This window comes from Sapajus apella, unplaced genomic scaffold (genome assembly GCF_009761245.1).
Source record: "Sapajus apella isolate SASKATOON/1434 unplaced genomic scaffold, GSC_monkey_1.0 scaffold15, whole genome shotgun sequence".
NCBI classification, from domain to species: domain Eukaryota; kingdom Metazoa; phylum Chordata; class Mammalia; order Primates; family Cebidae; genus Sapajus; species Sapajus apella.
In genome coordinates this window covers 10,787,515-10,807,996 of record NW_022436955.1, presented here as the reverse complement: position 1 = coordinate 10,807,996, position 20,482 = coordinate 10,787,515, and the positions used below count along the sequence as shown (strand labels likewise).

Sequence of the window (20,482 nt, the reverse complement as noted above, 5' to 3'; positions counted from 1 at the left end):
CGCGCGCAATCGGGGACCAATCTTGTCTCCACCCCCTTCCTCGGCCCAGCCTCCGTCTGGCCCCGCCCCTCCAGCCGCGTCCGGTCGGGCCCAGCCTGAACAGCAGAGCTACAGTGTGCCGGAGCAGAAGCTGCTGTGGGGCCGGGATTCCGAGGTTCGCCGCGCGAGCCGGCGGCAAAGCCATGGCGGGCGGGGACGACAGCGGGGACGGGGAGCGGGTATCAGTGGTGACCGTGAGGGTGCAGTACCTGGAAGACACGGACCCCTTCGCGTGTGCCAACTTCCCGGAGCCGCGCCGGGCCCCCACCTGCACCCTGGACGGGGCGCTGCCCCTGGGCGCGCAGATACCCGCGCTGCACCGCCTGCTAGGGGCGCCGCTCAAGGTGAGGGGGGCTGGAGAAAGGTTGGGGCAATAGAGGGTTTAGGGTGGGCGCTATGAAAGCTGGTGGGAGGTACACTTCGGGAAAAGGCTGGAGCAAGTGCTCTCCCGAAAAGTCTTGGACTGGCGTCCCAGGGTCCACGCTGTCCTTCCTGCGGGGGGAGTCCCCTCTCAAGTTGAGGGGAAACTGAAGAGGGGTGCTAGAAACTTGTCCCCGGCATTCTGGCCTCCCTTCGAATTAGGCGCACCCGGGGAGGTGCTCGAGTTCCACTCGCCATCCGTTTGCCAGGGTGGCTTCCCTGGTCAGGGTGACGGTAACTGTTTGGGCCGTAGTGGACCCTGGAGGCGCAGCTGAGGAGGGACCAGCTTCCACCTGCTTCAGGTGAGGTGGGGGCGGGACCCCGAGGAGAGGCGGGCCCGGGGCTGGCTACTAGAGGTGGCAGAGGTTTCCCGCGGTGTCATGAAGCTGGATTGGGGCTTGACCCTGTAGGTCAGTGGGAACAAGGGAGTGCCGGCCAAGGAGAGACTTCACGGAGTGAGGGGAGTCCCCGGGAAGCGGTCTGGCCTGGGATTCGCAGAGCGCAGGAGGCTGCACGGGTGGAAAAGCCCTTTGAGTCACCGCTCCCGCTCCCCATCCCCCGACACTCGCCGCCCATCGGCCCGCTCCTGGAAGTGAGAGGGAGGGCCAGGCTAATTTTAAACCGCCGGCCTGCTCTACTTTGCTGCCGCCCCGAAGCCGACTTGTGCACTGTGCGGGAGGAGGCCCTTTTCCAGATGGCCAGCATACCTCTTCTCCCCTCCCTCTCACCGCCCTCAGCCCCCCGCAAGCAGCCCTTTCCGGCACGCTGTTTCCGGGCCAGGACTCTGGGAGGCGCACTACTACCACCCCCAGGCTCCCCGCCAGTCCGGCCGCCTCGAGTGCTGGGGAAGAGAGGAGGGAGTCGTTGTGGCTGCCCTCCCCTGCTCCCAGCCTCAGCTGGGCGCCGCGTTGCGTAAACTTGCCCCTTGGGCCCAGGGTCTCCCTTGGAATGTGCCCCGGGCCCCCAGCCCGCATTCCTCGCCCTGAGGCCGGCCCCGCCTCTGAGCGCTAGCGGAAGGGGTGAGACTTTTGGCCTGGGGAGTGGCCCCCCACCCGGCTTCAAGGCCAAAGGATGCAGCACACTGCCTACCGCCTGAGTTTTGACGCAGACCCCACTTGTCCTGCCCTATTCAGAGGGGCAAATTGAGGTGTCCTTGGAAGAAGCGTGTGCAGCTGAAGGCCACCTCCCATTCAGGCTGGGGGCTGGGAAGACAGGAGTGCTGAATTGTGACTGGTTCCCCCTTCCAGGCTCCTAAAGTCCTGGTCCTGAAATAAGGGTGGGGCACTAGAGAAAAGGTAGTATTCCTCTTATCCTGCCACTCAAGGATTGGACCTAACCCTGACACCCCCACACACACACACACTTTTTCTTTTTAAGATGGATTCTGGCTCTGTGCCCAGGCTGGAGTGCAGTGGAGCCATCTTGGCTCACTGCAACCTCCGCCTCCCGGATTCTAGCAATTCTGCCTCAGCCTCCTGAACAGCTGGGTTTACAGGCGTGCGTCACCACGCCCAGCTAATTTTTTTATTTTTAATAGAGACAGGGTTTCGTCATGTTGGCCAGGCTGGTCTCAAACTCCTGACCTCAGGTGATCTGCCTGCCTTGGCCTCCCCAAGTGCTGGGATTACAGGCATGAGCCACCGTGCCCAGCCCCTTGATGCCCCGCTTCCCAACTGGGGGCAGGCCTGGGAGGTCAGCTGCAAGAAAGAGGCTCAGAACCACCCCTTCCATCTCATCTCATGGGACCCATTTCCCCACCTGACCCCACAAGGTGCTCTGCCCTCTGTTCCCTGCTCCTTTGCTGAGGACACTACAGAGCTCCAATGGAGAATATAAGTTTCCCATCCCCAATGCAGTCCTTCCTGGTCTCCCCAGTTTCATGTTCTCCCACCTGGAGTACCTGAGGACTGCCTCCCCTCCCCCACAGGGATATGGAGGTGGCGGTACACTAGGTTACCACAATACCCAGAGCCAGGACTCCCTGGGGCTAGCAGCTCTGCCAGGAATGGTCAGATGCACTGTGATGTGCTCAACCCAAATATAAACTGTGACCGCAGCCCCAGAATAGAAGGCTGGAGGAAGAGGGGCCGAGAATAGGGCAGGGGCAGGGACATCAGAGAGCTGAGCGAGGGGGAGCAGGGCCCCTCCTTGCAGGAAATGTCAACAACTGGTTCCTCCCATAGTCCTATAAGTGGGTGCCCCAGAGGCACAGACATGACTTAGGACTGTCTTGCTGGCCCTCTAGAGGGGAAAGGTGGCCCAGAAGCCCAGGCATCCCTGTCCCAAGCTGTAGGGCAGAAATAAAAGGAGGATGTTCTCTACTCATTGCTTTATCCTATGTACAGTAGGATAGGACAGAGGACAGGACACAGCAGTGGCCTCTGTCTTCCTCTGAGTACTGGCCCTGGGCACTGGCCCTGATCATCCCAGCAGATGACCCCCCTCCCTGGGGATGTACCGAGGCCAGCCTGCTTTCTCCCTGGGGCTCCACCTGCATACCCTTTTGGACCAAGCCCAGCCCTTAGAGTTCCCCTGAGGGCTTCCTTTTTAAAGAGTTTTCAGGTCTGAGAAAGCCTTGCTCATTTCCTCCTAGTCTAGGAGGAAGCTCCTGGCCACAGCCTCTGACTCATCTCCTGGCCCTGGTTGGTGGAGGGAAGCCTGACAGTGCCTTGGGCCAGACCTAGTGTTGAGGGGGAACTCAGGAGTGCCTTCCTCCCCTCCATGCAAAATATTCCCCCAGCCCAGGGACCTGCCTTTGCCCCAGGGGAGAATGTGTCCCTCTGGCCCTGTATCTCATCTCCTAATCCAGAGCTTCCCAGTCCTACCCTCTCCCTTCTGGGAAGTGTCTCAGGAGCCTCTCTCTGATACCCAAGGCCCTCACCACACCGCGTATAGCACTGACTTTTTTCTCCCTGAGCTCTGGGTAAGGGGGCCTGGGGTGCTTCCCTGACCCTGCTGCAAAGCCAGGCAAGCCCTCTCCCCCTGGCAGTGGGGATGGCCTTAGAAATCTGGTCATTATAAGCAACTTTGTTTTCCTAGCTGTGGCTAAAAATCAGAGCAGGACAGTGGTGGCACTGTCCTGAAATGTTTCCTGACCTTACCCCAACCCATCTAGCCTTTTTACATCTCAGGAGTCTGGGAGACTGTAGAAAACTGGAGTGTGGGAATGAGCCCTGGTCTCCTGGCCTCCTCTGCGGGCTGGTCCATCCAATCGGCTGGTTATACTGGAACAAAGTGGCTAAGCTGCAGCCTGGTGCGGGACCCTGGCACTTAGGTCTTGGCAGAGGTAGATACTATTATCCTAGCTTGTATGAGGTATGTGTGTCTACTGGTGTTCCCTTGCTGGAACTGGGAGGGCCAGTTTGGAGTCCAGAAAGCTAAGAGGATGTCTTCAGCTCTTGGCAATCCTGCGGGTCCCAGCCCTCACTCCACCTCCCCTCTAGGGTTCCCTGGAGCACTTCCAGGGCCCATCCGCCCAAGATGGCATCAATTAGCCATGGCTCCTGGCTATGCAGCCTGGGGCAATGTGCTAATTTTCTCATTCTTGGTTTCCCCATCTGTAAAAGGATTATTGGTAGAATCAAATTAAATAGACGGCTCAGGCTGGGCTTCTCATGGCTCACGCCTGTAATCTCAGCACTTTGGGAAGCTAAGGCTAGAGGACTGCTTGAGGCCAGGTGTTCAAGAACAGTGTGGGCAATATAGACCCTATTTCTATTTAAAAAAAAAAAGAAAGAAAGAAAGAAAGAAAGAGGCAGCCCAGTGCCACAGAGGAAGCATAATGAAAAGATAACAAAAGTGGATTTCCCTCCCCAAGGGCCATCCATGTCATCTCATTCAGGAAGTCACTCTCTAGTTGGAGACCCACGATAACAGGAAAGGAGGGTCTTTAGAACACTGGGTCCTGTGTTTATAGGAAAGGAGACAAAAGAGGCAGTTAACCAATTATTTTTTAAAACAGAAGCCCTTCAGCCTATAATCCCACCCCTTTTCCATCTTCCCTGTACCCTGCTCTAGTATGTTCAGTCTTACCTGATTACACTGTTATTAAAAATATCGGGTAAGACAGTCCAAAAAACAAAAGGGGAAAATATATATGTATATTAGATAATAGATATATATAATTGCTAGATATATATATAATAGATATGATAGATATAGGTTATCAATACCTATAGACATCTATATTATAGATAGATGTCTATAATATAGATATAGATACATATTTAGAAAGAGAGAGAAGTAGATGCCATGTTCCCCTGAGCTTGATCTTGCATATAAAACCATATGTAACCAGTTGGTTTTGGGCTGCCAGAAAAGCCTGGGCCTGGAGAGTCAAGAGAACAGTGGGCTGAAGGCCAAAGTGAGAAGCTGAGCCTGGGAAGAATGAGGGAAGGACTCTACCCCAAGACAGAGACCAGAGAAGTGAGGAAGACAAGAGCCAGGAAGGTGTCAGGGATGTGGGTCCATACTACATGCTGACTTTAAGCCCTGTCAGCAAGGACCAGGGTTTGGGCTTACTCAAGCCTGGCCCAGCCCCAGGGTGTGAGAAACAAGGCCCAGAAGTTTGGCTTTCTCAGAAGGGTGACCCCAGGAAGGGGCCAGGGGTATGAGGGACAAGTACCATCCTGCTGGCAGGAAGTCTCCTGCTCTTTGCTGCTTGCCTGACTCTAGCCTACCACCCCCAACTTCCACGCAGGACAGCTGGGGGTGGGGAGACTCTGTCCTGGAAGGCACTAGACTGCCTGTTTTCCTAGACCTCCTCCCCAGAAATGGGGCCCTGGTAGGATTGGACAGGCGAAGTGGCTGAGGAGGACACTGCCACGACGACAGGGTTGAATCTGCTCAGCTAAGAAGACTAGAGAAGGGGGACAATTGGCTGAGTGCAGTGGCTCACACCTGTAATCCCAGCACTTTGAGAGGCAGAGGCTGGTGGATCACTTGAGGTCAGGAGTTCAAAAACCAGCCTGGGCAACATGCTGAAACCCCATCCCTACTAAAAATACAAAAATTAGCCAGGCATGGTGGTGGACGCCTGTAATGCCAGGTACTTGGGAGGCTGAGGTAGGAAAATCACCTGAACCTGGGAGGAGGAGGTTGCAGTGAGCTGAGATCTTGCCATAGTGCACTCCAGCCTGGGAGACAGACTGAGATTCCATCTCAAAAAAAAAAAAAAAAAGGGGTGGACCACTTACCCTTCAGGACCCTGCCCCAAATGGATGCAGGTGTCCCAGTTCTCCTGGAAGGAAAGGGGCCATTCTCTGCTCCCTTGGGATTAGAGCATGCAAGAGCACAGGACAGTGTGGTGGGCCTGACCTTTCTGGGGCTGTGCTGCTTCAGCCCGTGTTTGAACTGTTGGCCACTTCAAAGCCGACCTTATACCTGGGTATGTAAGCAGTTACCAGGTGTAACATGATCTCCCCTCCCCTTTCTTAGCACCCTTGGAAGTTGTGATTTTGTGTTTTCTGAGTTAAGTCTGTCTGTCTTCCCCACTGGGCTACAAGGAAGGAAGGGAAGGCAAAGGCAGTGTCTGATTCCTGCTAGGTCCTCTGCATCTGAAACCAGCGGGTTCATGAATGTTCAAATGAATGAGCTGTTCTATACGTGTGTGATTTGGGGGGGAATCCCTGACGGGGGTGGCTCTGGGGGAGGTATCTTCCTCTAGGGTTCCAGAATCCTCCAGGCCAAGGGAGGGAGATAATGGCTGTGCCTGAATGGGGGTGGGGTGGTAGGCTGCTGAGTCACTGTGTGGGAAGAGAGATCAGGAGGAATGTGGGCTGCCCTCAGCTGAGCTGGCCCTGGACAAGACACCCCAGCCCTCAGGCCTTGCTGCCCCTTCTCAGGCCTGCTCCCAGTAGGCTCTGGAGAAGATGACTCTGCTCCCAGGGAGGGGAAAGCGGCCAGGCCCGCCCAAGGCACCCTGGGGAGGGCATGCAGCCAGGCAGGAAGTGGGACAGAGAACAGGCTGGAGTGTTTGTCCTATGTCCCAGGTCCCAGGCGAGGGGGTGTGGGGATCACCCAAGGGCCCCACAGGCTAAACTGTGGGGAAGGAGCCAGGTCAGGCTCTGAGGCAGGAGCAAGGGGTGCTAAACAGAGGCGGGAGCTGGGGCAGGAGCTGGCCTCCCTTTTCCCCAGGGGACCAAGGCCAGTTGGAAGCCCTTGGGCAGGGTCCAGAACAGGGCAGGGCTGACCAAACAGCAGGACAAATGTTGAAATCGACATGCCCAGTAAGATGGAGACTGGAATACCCCCTGCCTCTTCAGAGGTGGGCTCTCTGGGCCAAGGCATCTCAAGGGCCAGAGCCACTTAAGTCAAGGGGACTTTGCTGAGCCTGCATACCTGCACTGTGCAATGGGGGAGCTATCTGGGAGAGGCAGAGTGCCACACTCTGACTCAGGAGTCACCTCCCTCAGGCTTCTCTACAGGCACTTCTCAAGTACCATGCCCTGTGGCAGGGGAGGAGAGCCAGGCTCAGGGAGGGAAACATGGGAGATGGACATGTGGATGGAGCATGTGCCTGCCTGTTAAAAAGGCTGGACTCAGGGTCCTACTGTAGACTGAGTCAGACTCTAAATTGTTTTGTTTTGTTTTGTTTTATTTTGTTTTGTTTTTGAGAAGGAGTCTCTGTCACCCAGGCTGGAGTGCAATGGTGTGGTCTCAGCTCACTGCAACCTCCGCCTTCCAGGTTCAAGCAGTTCCCCAGCTTCAGCCTCCCTAGTAGCTGGGATTACATGCACCCGCCATCATGCCCGACTAATTTTTGTATTTTGTAGAGATGGAATTTCACCATGTTGGCCAGGCTGGTCTCGAACTCCCGACCTCAAGTTATTCGCCTGCCTTGGCATCACAAAGTGCTGAGATTACAGGTGTGAGCCAGCATGCCCAGCCTTAAGTTTGTTTTTTAACAGGCCCTCTTGTGGGGGTTCTCTGAAGTCCAGCTAGGACCATTGTAACTGAAGCCCACTTTGGGGAGGGCAAAGACCCGGAAATCTGGTGGGACTGGGGAGTCTATAGATCAGACCCTGTTCTTCACCCTCTTACTCACTGAGACACACACAGACACACTCTCCCGGATGGGTTTGCACCTCCCAGCCTCTTAACACTTTCTCTCTGGGGGTTAATGCTTTGTGACTACAGCTTTTCACCCCACAAGGCTGTGAGCTTCCTCGAAGGCAGGAACTTCCTCCCATCTTCTCTTAATTCCCCTTCCTCATCTGTGTTCATTAGCTCAACAAGCCTTAGTGAGTGGTTACCACGTGTCAGGTGCTATGCCAGGCTCTACAGATACAGCAGGGAGCAAGACAGATGGAGTGCCTGAATGCAGAGAACACAGCTAGAAGGGAAGGAGACCAGAGGCTCGGATATTAGAATGTTGTGTGGAAGGTCTCCGAGGATAGCACACACACAGGGTGGAGTGGGTTGCACAGCAACCTAAAGAGTAGGTAGGTGTCAGCCAGGAGAGGAAATGGCAGAGACAAAGGGCAAGAAGGCCTGATGCCTGAGACAAATGGGCTTTGCACATAGTAGGCATTTGAAAAACAACTGCTGGCCGGGCACGGTGGCTCAAGCCTGTAATCCCAGCACTTTGGGAGGCAGAGGCAGGTGGATCACGAGGTCAAGAGATCGAGACCATCCTGGTCAACATGGTGAAACCCTGTCTCTACTAAAAATACAAAAAATTAGTTGGGCATGGTGGTGCATGCCTGTAATCCCAGCTACTCAGGAGGCTGAGGCAGGAGAATTGCCTGAACCCAGGAGGCGGAGGTTGCGGTGAGCTGAGATCGCGCCATTGCACTCCAGCTTAGGTAACAAGAGCGAAACTCCATCCCAAAAAAAAAAAAAAAGAAAAGAAAAACAACTGCTGAAGAAATGCATGGCTGTAGTGCAGACCCTGTGTCTCTCTGCCACCCCCAAACTGGGAGTTAAGAGGTCAGGGGTCTTCATACATTCCCCTGCCACCTTTTCCTCAGTCTCAAGCTGTCCCTTTTGTCCCCAGCTGGAGGACTGTGCTCTGCAAGTGTCTCCCTCTGGATACTACCTGGACCCTGAGCTGTCCCTGGAAGAGCAGCGGGAGATGCTGGAGGGCTTCTATGAAGAGATCAGGTCAGAACTGATGGGGCCAGGGAGGCAAGGTTATACCCACCCTTGCCAGGGGCTGGCTCAAATGTCAGCAGCTGAGACACTTGATCGCTAGCCTGGGCCATGGGTCACCTCCTGCCCCAGGGAACTGTGCCATGGGTCACCTCCTGCCACAGGGAACTGGCCAAGGGAATTCTAAAGCCTGGCCAGTGTTACCTGCTGCCCAAGATGGGAGTCAGGGGCTCTCCCACATACCTGAGAAACATATGTTTGCACCAACCTTCTTGTCTGGCCAACCCTTGGGTCCTTGGTGGAGCAGCTGGGGAGGAAAGAGTTGGGCTGGGGTTGGCATGGGGAGGTCTTTGGCTCCCTTGGTTTATGGGGAGGGATGCTGAGGGATAGGCTGGCAGCTGCTGACAGGGATCCTTGATTCCAGCAAAGGGCGGAAGCCCACGCTGATTCTTCGGACCCAGCTCTCTGTGAGGGTCAACGCCATCTTGGGTGAGTGTGTGAGGGCATCCGTGTCCAGCAGCACCTCCTCCCCATAGCCCAGTTGGCTCACTTTCAAGCCTGTGCTGAACAGTGGGAGGAGCAGGTTCAGCTGGATGTGCTTCTTCCTTTCCCTATCCTGACCTCTCCTTCCAGGGCCAGGGTGGGAGTGGAGGGGGGTTCAAGAATGTTAGTACAGACCAGGTACTTGCAATGCCATTGCTTTGGGAGGTCAAGGTGGGAGGGATTGCTTGAGGCTAGGAGTTTGAGGCTGCAGTAAGCTATGACTGTGCCACTGCACTCCAGCCTGGGTGACAGAGTGAGACCCTCTTAGACAAAAATATATATATATGTATGTGTGTATATATATATATGTATGTATGTATACATATTCATATATGTGACTGTTTATATATATGACTATTCTTTGGTGGAAGTTGTGGCTGTGTCCCAATAGAGGAAGACAGTGAGTCTGTGTACCCTAGAGGGTTTCATGCCCTACCTTTTGCAGAAAAGCTGTATGGCTCCAGTGGTCCAGAGCTCCGCCGCTCCCTCTTCTCACTGAAACAGATCTTCCAGGTGAGGCCCCACAGTGGGCTAGGGGTGGGTGTACAGTCCAAGCCTTGCTAAACTCTCCCATGGTGCCCCCAGGAGGACCAAGACCTAGTGCCTGAATTTGTGCATTCAGAGGGGCTGAGCTGCCTGATCCGTGTGGGTGCTGCTGCCGACCACAACTACCAGAGCTACATCCTTCGAGGTCAGCCCCACCCCTCCCCCATGACCTCTGCTCCAGCGACCCTCACTGACTCTGCTCATCCCTGTGTCCCCAGCACTTGGCCAGCTGATGCTCTTTGTGGATGGAATGCTGGGGGTGGTGGCCCACAGTGAGACTATTCAGTGGCTGTACACACTGTGTGCCAGCCTGGTAAGTGGCTCTCCACCCGGCCTTATACCCTTTGCCTATTGCTTCTCTCTGGGCCTCAGTTTCCTGTTCCGCAAAGTAGGCTGGGAGTGAGTGAGTCTGAGGCCTCTTTAAGCCTAGAAGGCACTTCAGTGCCTGGGCCTGGAGCAGAGTCATTCTGTCTAGATTCTCCTCTCTGGGTCCAGCCCCAAAAGCCCTTCCCCTTCTCCAGCAGGAGCTGGCACAGGTCTGGCCTAAGCCCCACTTATATGTGCTGACCTCTCCCCTCAGTCCCGCTTGGTGGTGAAGACAGCCCTGAAGCTGCTGTTGGTGTTTGTAGAATACTCGGAAAACAACGCCCCGCTGTTCATCCGTGCAGTCAACTCTGTGGCCAGCGCCACCGGTCAGAGACTGTCCCTTCCTCCCCCACCACTCACAACCCTCTCTCCTACCTGTCCCCCCATGACACTTTCTGTGTGGCAGGTGCTCCTCCTTGGGCCAATCTGGTGTCCATCCTGTTAGAGAAGAATGGCACTGACCCTGAGCTTTTGGTGTACACGGTCACCCTCATCAACAAGGTGTGGTCAAGAACTGGGTGCCAGCTCTGGGCTGCTCGGGTTCCTGACCTCCCCACCAACCTCAGCCTTGCCTTCTTATCTCCGCCCTCCAGACACTGGCAGCGCTTCCAGACCAGGACTCCTTCTACGATGTGACGGATGCACTGGAGCAGCAGGGCATGGAAGCACTGGTCCAGCGCCACCTGGGCACTGCAGGCACTGACGTCGACCTGCGCACACAGCTTGTGCTCTATGAGGTGGGCCGGACCCTAGGCTCTGAGGGGGACCGGAAGGAGGGAAGAGAGAAGTGCAGTCCCCAGCACCTCACCCCACCTGCATGCATGTTAACCACTTGCTTACATCATGGTCCACCACTGCTAGAACGCCCTGAAATTGGAAGATGGAGACATCGAGGAAGCCCCAGGCATGGGTGGGCGGCGGGAACGACGAAAGCCTTCTTCTGAGGAGGGCAAGAGGAGCCGCCGATCTCTGGAAGGCGGGGGCTGCCCTGTGCGTGCCCCAGAACCTGGGTAAGTATGAGCCTCGGTAGATGGGGAACGGTGGATCTACTAGGCAGGGCCCTGTCAGCTGACAGGCCCTGACCCCCACCCCTCAGGCCCTGCCCCACTGACAGGCCCCACCTCCAGCTCCTCAGGCCTCACCCCACTGACAGCCCCTGCCTCCAGCTCCACAGGTCCCGCCTCACCAGTAGGCCCCACCTCTTCCACCAGCCCCACCTCCAGCCCGATGAGCCCTCCCTCTGGCCTCCAAGCTTCAGTGAACCTTTTCCCTACTATCTCTCTGGCACCCTCGGCTGACACCTCCAGCGAGAGGAGCATCTACAAGTAAGTAGGGAGACAGAGGCCACCCTGGAGTCCCCTCTCCCACTGTCCCTCTGCTTTGCGCCCCTCCATGGGCCCTCAACCTCCTCTGCCCAAACTCGTGCTTTCTGTCTCTCTTTCCAGACTTCACCAAACTGCTCCTGTTTGGTAAGTGACTGCCAGCGGGTGGGGCTCTGCTCTGACTGGATCTCCTCCTTCCATGGCTTCCTTTGTCTCCTGACGTTCTGCCTGTCTTTGCCTCTGGTCATGTCTCCTATCCCCTATCTGTCTGTCACTCCCTTGTTCTGCTGCCACTGTCTCTTCCTGCACCCTGTCCTGCTTCACGTCAGTCTCTCCCCTCCACTTCCAGTATCCTCATGTCATGCCTTCCCCCCTTCCCACTGCAGCTGGGAAGGAACACCAATATCACTGCCCAGCTCTGTGTGGGTATGAGCAACCATGGAGCTGGCACCACAGTTACCATCTCTTCCTCTCATCCCCCCTACCCAGGGCCCGTGAGAGCCCACCCGTCCCCCAGTCCCCTCCTGGGCAGGCCAGGCTGGAGTAAGTACAGAGGCCAGCCTGCCAGGCCTGCCATGTGCTCAGGGCTTCAGCATTGCTTCCCCAGCTGGGGTTCCACATGCCTGATGCAGCCAGAGCTGGGGGACTCTCAGGCCTATCCTCTCCTAGACATATGCCACCTTGGTAACCCAAAAGCTAAACACTGGGAAGCAATTCACTGGGGCCACGGTGGTCCCTGTGCTTCAGTAGTGACACCTTAGCAGCCAGAGATGGGGATGTGGATGCCCAATATGGGGCTCATTCTGCCATGTCCTCAGCTCAGGAATGGACAGGGAGGAGACCTAGGGTGCTGTGTGGTGTGAGGGTGGAGGGGTTACCTAAGACTGAGGGAAAGGCAGGGACTGAAAGCCGACAGAGGCTGGAGGGGCCAGAAAAGAGATACTGGATTGCACCCATTATTTTAGCATAAACTGGGTGTTCAATGTTTACCATGAACTTATTTTTTTTTTTTGAGACAGAGTCTTGCCCTGTCTCCAAGACTAGAGTACAATGGCACAGTATCAGCTAACTGCAACCTCCGCCTCCCAGGTTCAAGCAATTCTCCTGCCTCAGCCTCCCAAGTAGCTGGGATTACAGGCCTGCACCATGGCGCCTGGGTAATTTTTGTATTTTTAGTAGACACAGGATTTCACCATGTTAGCCAGGCTGGTTTCCAGCTCCTGAGTTCAAGTGATCCACACACCTCTGCCTCCCAAAGCGCGGGGATTACAGGCATGAGCCACTGCGCCTGGCCTGTTTACCAGGCCCTTTCCTGGACATAGGCTCCCAGAAGCTACCAGACATGCCAGAGGAGGGACAGCCTGATATAGCCATTGGGACAGCTGTCCCCTTCCCCTGCTCTAAGAGTCCTTGTCTAGCCTCAAGACACTAGCCTGGGCAACATAGCAAGACCTTGTCTCTACAGAGAAATTTTTAAGAATTTGGCTGAGTACCTCATTGATGCCTGTAATCCCAGCACTTCAGGAGGCTGAGTTGAAAGGATTGCTTGAGGCCAGGAGTTCAAGACCAGCCTAAGCAACAAAGTGAGACCCTGTTTCCACAAAAACAAAAATTAACTGGGCATGGTGGCACATGCCTGTAGTCCCAGCTACTTGGGAGGCTGAGGCTCAGGCCCAGGAGGTTGAGGCTGCAGTGAGCTATGATTACACCACTGTACTCCGTCCTGGGTGACTGACAGAATGAGACGCTGTCTCTAAAAAACAAACAAAAAAAATTCAGGACAGTGAACATGAACGAAGTTTCGAGTTAGATGTTAATTCTCCCTCTATTTTCACCTGGGAATGCTGGGTTGGTAGTAATCCTCCCCACATGTGGAGGACTGAAGAGAGGCTGGCCTTGTGGGGCGGTTCTGGTCTGCTCAGCGCATGGACTGTTCCCCGTGTGTGTGTGCCTACAACTGGGGGTGGTGTCCAGGGGCTCAGCAAGGCATGTGCACCTGGGCTGGGGTGTGTCAGACAGTCACTGACAAGCACTCCCCTCAGAACCCGGTTCCTGGAGAATGTGGCGGCAGCAGAAACAGAGAAGCAGGTTGCACTGGCCCAGGGCTGGGCAGAGACATTGGCTGGGGCCATGCCTGATGAGGCAGATGGACACTCAGGTGAGTAGGTGGGTGGGTGGGCAGAGTCTGCCTGTTGCTCTGTTGCCCCACAGAGGGCATGGCACTGACAGCTGCTTCCCTTTCTTTAGATGCCCAGGAAATCTGGGACTCCCCAGAGACAGCCCTTGTACCCAGAACACCCCATAGCCCTGCCCCCCGTGTCCTGCTCCGGACCCAGCGAAGCCTTGAGCCAGAGCCCAAGGAGCCACTGATGTCATCAAGCCCCAAGGCTGAGCCCACCTGGGAGCTCCCTACCCGTGCACCCAAGCTCTGCATTGGGGACCTGGACTTCTCAGATCTGGGGGAGGACGAAGATCAGGACATGCTGAATGTAGAGTCTGTGGAAGTTGGGAAAGGGGTCCCACCTCCCCCCCCCCCCCCGCCCCCCTTCTCTGGAGGCCCCCCCCCTCCCCCACCTCTACCTCCCCCACCCATCAAAGGCCCCTTCCCACCACCGCCACCTCTGGCTGTGACTCTTCCCCCTTCAGTGCCTGACAGTGCAGCCCTCCCCACCAAGAGGAAAACAGTAAAACTTTTCTGGCATGAGCTAAAGCTGGCTGGGGGCCATGGAGTCTCTGCAAGCCGCTTTGGGCCCTGCGCCACCCTCTGGGCTTCACTGGAGCCCGTCTCAGTGGATACGGCCCGGCTAGAACACCTCTTTGAGTCCCGTGCCAAAGACGTGCTGCCCTCCAAGGTACATCTACGGATCTGCATGGTAGCCCCAATGGAGGTGGCAGGGAATCAGAGCTCAAGGATCTGACCTGTTGGAGCTAGTCACTCACTTCCCACATGGGGAAACCAAGGCAAAGAAAGGAGTAGGGAATTGTCCAAGGTCTCCTAACAAGGGATCAGCAGTGCCCCAACTAGAATCCAGTTGCCTGGGCATGGTGGCTCATGCCTGTAATCCAGGAGTTTGAGACCAGCCTGGGCAACATAATGAGCCCTTATCTCTATTAAAAGTTGGGCCAAGTGCAGAGGCTCATGCCTGTAATCCCAGGACTTTGAGAAGCTGAGGTGGGTGCATCATTTGAGGTCAGGAGTTTGAGACCAGCCTGGTCAAATTGGCAAAACCCCGTCTCTACTAAATATAAAATGAGCCAGGTATGGTGATGGGTGCCTGTATCCCAGCTACTTGGGAGGCTGAGGCAGAAGAATCAATTGAACCCAGGAGGTGGAGGTTGCAGTGAGCCGAGATTGTGCCACTGCACTCCAGCTTGGGTGACAGAGCAAGCCCCGAACTCAAATAAATAAATAAATAAATAAATGTTAAAAAACAAAATTGGCCAGGCACGGTAGCTTACTCCTGTAATCCCAGCACTTTGGGAGGCCAAGGCAGGCAGATCACTTGAGACCAGGAGTTGGAGACCAGCCTGGCTAACATGGTGAAACTCCCATCTCTACTAAAAATATAAAAATTAGCCGGGCTTGGTAGCTCATGCCTGGAATCCCAGCTACTTGAGAGGCTGAGGCAGGAAGATCTCAGAAGATAAACTGCAATGGGCTATGATGGCACCACTGCACTCTAGCCTGGGTGGCAGAGCAAGACCTTGTCTCAAAAGAATCTAAACTCATCCCAATGTCTTATACATCCCAGGTTGCCAGTCAGTTGTGGGATCATTTGGCTATTTTTTTTTTTTTTTTTTTTTTAGAGATGGGGTTTCACCACGTTGGCCAAGTTGGTCTCGAACTCCTGGCCTCAAGTGATCCACCTATGCCTCCCAAAGTGCTGGGATTACAGGCGTGAACCACCGCGCCTGGCCCATCATCTGGCTACTTAGAGGAGGGCCTTGGAGTGCCCGCTTAGATTATTGTCCCAGCTAGTCCCTTCCTCAGTCTTACATTGCCCTTCCCCCAACCATGCAGAAAGCTGGTGAGGGCCGTCGGACAATGACCACAGTGCTGGACCCCAAGCGCAGCAATGCCATCAATATTGGCCTAACCACATTGCCACCTGTGCATGTCATTAAGGCTGCCCTGCTCAACTTTGATGAGTTTGCTGTCAGCAAGGATGGCATCGAGGTGGGGACACCCAGCTATGCCCCTTGGTGGGTGGGAGGTCTGGCCCTCTCCTTGGTAGGTGGGCATTTCCTGTCCCTCCAGTGGTGGGCATGGGCTTGGCATTTCTGCAGGGCAGTCCCCAGACTTTGGGACCTCCCCTAGATGACTGAGGGAGGGGTGAAGACCAATGCCTGAGGCCTCAGGCCTGCACTGAGGGGGCCATGTCAGGCTCTGGCTACATCCTCAGAAGCTACTGACCATGATGCCCACGGAGGAGGAACAGCAGAAGATCGAGGAAGCCCAGCTGGCCAACCCTGACATACCCCTGGGCCCAGCCGAGAACTTCCTGATGACTCTTGCCTCCATTAGTGGCCTCGCTGGTCGTCTACAACTCTGGGCCTTCAAGCTGGACTATGACAGCATGGAGCGGGTACCTGGGTCTTGGAGTGGGATAGACAGTAGGTACAGGTAAGCATCATGACCATGTAGTCTGAGAATCCCTGGTCCCCCATACCAGGAAATTGCTGAGCCACTGTTTGACCTAAAAGTGGGTATGGAACAGTTGGTACAGAATGCCACCTTCCGCTGCATCCTGGCTACCCTCCTAGCTGTGGGCAACTTCCTCAATGGCTCTCAGGTGAGTAAAGTACATGGGGACTGGGGAGTCAGGGCTCTGGAGCCAACCAGGCCCAGGCTCAGAAAGGGTCCTTTCAGAGCAGCGGCTTTGAGCTGAGCTACCTGGAGAAGGTGTCAGAGGTGAAGGACACCGTGCGCCGGCAGTCACTGCTACACCATCTCTGCTCCCTAGTGCTCCAGACCCAGCCTGAATCCTCTGACCTCTACTCAGAAATCCCTGCCCTGACCCGCTGTGCCAAGGTTAGCACCTGCCAGAATCAACCAAAGCCAGAGGAGGCATGAGGGAGCGCTGCTTCCTGGGCCTGGCTCCTCCTCCTCCTCCCTATTTGGGCTGCTGTGCCAGGGTTTGGTCCAGCCACCTTAGTGTGAGCTATGCCCTCTGCCAGAAATGTTCTTTCCTCTATTAGCCTGGCCACACCTACTCAGTCTTTGGGTCTGTTTCTAACTGCCACTTCCCCCAAGAAACCTTCTGTCCCTCATCATATCAAATTGACTTGTCTGTCTCTTGTAATGCAAGAGTCTATGAGTTTTTGGATATCTATGAGTTTTTGGATGTCTCCTTAGAGCCCAAGCTGGCCCATCTGGCCCAAAGGCAGCCTCGGGCAGTGTCTCGTCTACCAGGTGTGGGGAGACAGTGCACACCCCCTTGCTCTCCCAGGTGGACTTTGAGCAGCTGACTGAAAGCCTTGGGCAGCTGGAGCGCCGAAGCCGGGCAGCTGAGGAGAGCCTGCGGAGCTTGGCCAAGCATGAGCTGGCCCCAGCCCTGCGTGCCCGCCTCACCCACTTCCTGGCCCAGTGTGCCCGCCGTGTTGCCATGCTGAAGATAGTGCACCGCCGTGTCTGCAATAGGTAGGGGTATGGGCCCAAGAGGGGCAGGATCACCACCACCCTCCCTCAGACAACAAGCAGGACTCACCTTCCCTACCTACTCCCACCTGCCTAGGTTCCATGCCTTCCTGCTCTACCTGGGCTACACCCCACAGGCAGCCCGTGAAGTGCGCATCACGCAGTTCTGCCACACACTGCGGGAGTTTGCACTTGAGTATCGGACTTGCCGGGAACGAGTGCTACAGCAGCAGCAGAAGCGGGCCACATACCGTGAGCGCAACAAGACCCGAGGACGCATGATCACCGAGGTGGATGCCCTTCCAGGTCTTAGTCTTGACTGCCACCCCCATGGTTTCCTTCGCTCCTCCCAACTCACCTTTCTTCCCTCTCCAGACAGAGAAGTTTTCAGGTGTGGCTGGGGAAGCCCCCAGCAACCCCTCTGTCCCAGTGGCTGTGAGCAGTGGGCCAGGCCGGGGAGACGCTGACAGTCATGCTAGTATGAAGAGTCTGCTGACTAGCAGGCCTGAGGACACCACACACAATCGCCGCAGCAGAGGTGAGACCCACAGCTGCTGGGGGATTGGGCTCCAGGACCACCTTGGCCTGACCTCCCTATCTTGCCTCCCTCAGGCATGGTCCAGAGCAGCTCCCCAATCATGCCCACAGTGGGGCCTTCCACTGTACCCCCAGAAGAACCTCCAGGCTCCAGTTTACCCAGTGATACATCAGATGAGATCATGGACCTACTGGTGCAGTCTGTGACCAAGAGCAGTCCTCGTGCCTTAGCTGCTAGGGAACGCAAGCGTTCCCGTGGCAACCGCAAATCTTGTAAGTAACCCCCCACAACCCCACTGCCCACCTGAACCCCATCAACCCCCTCCAACCCTGTTCTGTCCCTGCAGTGAGACGGACGTTGAAGAGTGGGCTCGGAGATGACCTGGTGCAGGCACTGGGACTGAGCAAGGGTTCTGGCCTGGAGGTGTGAATGTGCTGCATCCTGGAAATCTATCTGGACCCTAGACTGCAGTGCAAGAGATGACAGAGTGAGGAGGGCCCAGGGCAGAATTCTGGCCCCAGAACTCTGTAACCAGGAGCCATGCCTTCAGCAGTATTAGCTGTGTGTGTGTGTGTGCATGTGAGAGTGTGTGTGCGAGCGTGCATGCGCATATTATGCATGTGCATGTGTGTGGGCTCCTTGAACTCACGGAGCAAAATAAAATTTTCTTAGCGAATCCAACAGCCTTTTTCTTTCAGGGTCCCCACCAGGCAAGGTCTGTAGCAGGGGGGAAATCCCATAGGACTAGCTCTTCCTGCCTCACCCCTCATCACCCACACAGCCATCAGCCACATTCTAAGCCATTTATTCAATGACCCTACACAGTATAAGCATACCCGATACCTCAGACTTGCTTTTGGCCCCAGGACTAGGCCCTCATTGCTCCAGGCAAGAGGGGCCATGTAGCCTGACATAGCCACCCAGGGCCAGCGGCCTGTGGCCACAATGTCAATGGCTATAACCGCTTCATCTGCCGCCGCTCCTGTCGGCGCTGCCGTTTCTCATTGTGCTCTGGTACTGGGGTGCCACTGTCTGCAGTGAACCAAGGACCTAACACATTCACCCACAGGAGGTAAAGGGCCCGGCCTGGAGCCTACAAGAGAAAGAGTAACTTGAAGCAAAATGCAGGGAATAAAAGATAGGAAGAGTTAGATGCTGTTTCTTGGGAGTGCCCCCAGCCCACATACCAGAAGCCAGAAGGACCAGACATAGAGAGAGAAGCAGCTGAGCACCTGCACGATGGCTGTCAGCAGGATGACATCCTTAAGGTGCCTGTGGATAGAAAGAAGGCTGCCAAAGACAGCAGATGGGCCCCAGTTCAACTCCCTTCCACCCTTTTCAAGTTGCAAGTAGCTGTGCTTCTTGGGCTATCTGGGCCCCAGCCCTGGGGCCGCTCACCTGGGCTGGCGGTGGGGGACACTCACTCTGCCATGCCCTGCTCCATGTTGAGGTCCATGCCACCATCCATCAGGGCCCCATCCTCAGAGAACGCTGCCCGTGCCATCGAGCTCATAGAGTGGTAGCTGGCCCCATATATTGCCAGACTAAAGCCCAGAGCCAACTGCAGAGCAAGAATGAGGGTATAAAAGGCCAGCCACTAACCCTATGCACTCATCCACCTCCCACCTCCCAGGATGTAAATACTTACCCAGGCCCAAAATGAGGCAGATGAGTAAAAGAAGACCAAGGTCACAAGGCAGTAAATGGCCTGCAAGCAATCACAGGATCAGGCTGGGGTCAGAAGATAACTTCAAACCACGGGTCTCCCTCAACTCTGACCAAGGATTAGGCCAGGCTGTGGGAGGAGCAAGGTTGTTCTTACTGGCTTGAAGGAAGGGTTCCGCTCCCTGAATCCCAAATACCCAGACTCTCCTCTGACACCCAACTCAGTCCAGGAAAGAAGCCTTTGTGTACTTGTAGGTAGGAAGGGCTCTCAAATTCAGCTACGACTGAATTCATTTCCTTTGTGTTTTACTAGTCAGCACCTTCTCTGTGCCCAGATCTTCTCTCATTTCTTTCTGACTGGGGCTCTCTTCTAGAGCTCTGTCGGGTACCAGTACTCCTCACCAAGCAGGGCTGAGGACTGGGGACTGTAAGTGGGCATAAAAGCAAGGAGGCAGGCACTTACATTGGCCCCTAGTATGATCCGCAGGTAGAATTTCAGGGTCTCTCTGTTCTCTTCAAATATCTGCTTCTTCCCTCTCGTGCCCACTTTGCCCTTGGGCTGAAGAGGGATGATGAGATGCAGTCAGGAGGCCACCGTCCTCCTTATTCTCCCCACCAGCCTGGTTAGCTATAGAGCTCCAGCCGCAACTCAGCCAGGTTCCCGTAGTGCTGAAACCTAGCACAGTCCCTGGAATGTCCACCCATCCTCCAGTCCACCCTGTCTAGGGCTGACACCATCTCTCCAGCACCCACAGCTAGGATCGCCTCCCGCTTGCCCTGGAACAATTCAACCCTAAGCTAATACCGCCTCTGGCTCCGCTGGTAGTCTGGCTGTGGGCTAACGACTCTTCCAAAGGTACTCCTGAGCGGAGTGCCTCTCTCATGCCTCCGCTGGCGTAGGCCCGATCTGGGCTAACGCCCACCTCAGGTCAGAGATTTCTGGCCTGCTCTGGTACCGAAGCCCACCCTACTCCGGCACTAGTACTGGTATGGTCCTGCGCCGCCATCCCCCTGCCCCGCTCTAGTACAGTCTGGTCAGGGGATGGCGTCCCCCTCCGGCCCACCCCACAACCCTTAATGTCCTTTCTTAGTTTTCACTCTCACAGCCCCGGGAGAGCTTTGCTGGTGAGGACCCTGCCCTACCCACTCTTCTTACCGCCATGGTGCGAGGCAAACACCCAGCCCAGGAAACAAGGGAGAGCGACCGAAACCGCAATCACTAAGCACCACATCCGCAGCGCATATACTTCCGGCGCAGACCGAAGTCGTCAGCTTCTGGGACGGAAATAGGACTCACTTCCTTCCTAAGCCCCG

The 20,482-nt window shown here is 55.6% G+C and overlaps 2 protein-coding genes across 12 annotated transcripts; one reads left to right on the top strand and one right to left on the bottom strand.

The window, feature by feature from the left end:
- Positions 1 to 60: 60 nt before the first annotated feature.
- On the top strand, positions 61 to 18,176 carry FHOD1 (formin homology 2 domain containing 1). 7 transcript variants are annotated; one of them, XM_032284198.1, is made up of 24 exons: positions 61 to 383; positions 8,456 to 8,562; positions 8,975 to 9,039; positions 9,539 to 9,606; positions 9,679 to 9,784; positions 9,858 to 9,952; positions 10,220 to 10,331; positions 10,412 to 10,506; positions 10,599 to 10,742; positions 10,867 to 11,015; positions 11,217 to 11,330; positions 11,451 to 11,474; positions 11,817 to 11,870; positions 13,370 to 13,485; positions 13,575 to 14,179; positions 15,349 to 15,504; positions 15,731 to 15,913; positions 16,001 to 16,120; positions 16,198 to 16,359; positions 16,778 to 16,968; positions 17,063 to 17,255; positions 17,341 to 17,503; positions 17,578 to 17,775; positions 17,850 to 18,176. In XM_032284198.1, exons 1-24 carry the CDS (start codon positions 183 to 185, stop codon positions 17,930 to 17,932), a joined length of 3,504 nt encoding a protein of 1,167 aa, XP_032140089.1. In that variant the 5' UTR covers positions 61 to 182; the 3' UTR covers positions 17,933 to 18,176. The 7 variants fall into 7 exon arrangements, with proteins under 7 accessions (XP_032140089.1, XP_032140088.1, XP_032140092.1 ...); XM_032284197.1 differs by having other exon boundaries at positions 11,172 to 11,330; XM_032284200.1 differs by lacking the exon at positions 61 to 383 and adding an exon at positions 5,656 to 6,724 and having other exon boundaries at positions 11,172 to 11,330.
- On the bottom strand, positions 2,775 to 20,443 carry TMEM208 (transmembrane protein 208). 5 transcript variants are annotated; one of them, XM_032284230.1, is made up of 7 exons: positions 20,325 to 20,443; positions 19,632 to 19,727; positions 19,152 to 19,211; positions 18,928 to 19,064; positions 18,691 to 18,793; positions 8,794 to 8,857; positions 2,775 to 4,363 (listed from the first exon to the last, which is right to left on the bottom strand). In XM_032284230.1, the coding sequence occupies exons 1-7, from the start codon at positions 20,328 to 20,330 to the stop codon at positions 4,305 to 4,307; spliced, it is 525 nt and encodes a 174-aa protein (XP_032140121.1). In that variant the 5' UTR covers positions 20,331 to 20,443; the 3' UTR covers positions 2,775 to 4,304. The 5 variants fall into 5 exon arrangements, with proteins under 5 accessions (XP_032140121.1, XP_032140123.1, XP_032140120.1 ...); XM_032284232.1 differs by having other exon boundaries at positions 4,290 to 4,363; positions 18,691 to 18,775; XM_032284229.1 differs by lacking the exons at positions 2,775 to 4,363; positions 8,794 to 8,857 and adding an exon at positions 18,293 to 18,596.
- Positions 20,444 to 20,482: the final 39 nt, after the last annotated feature.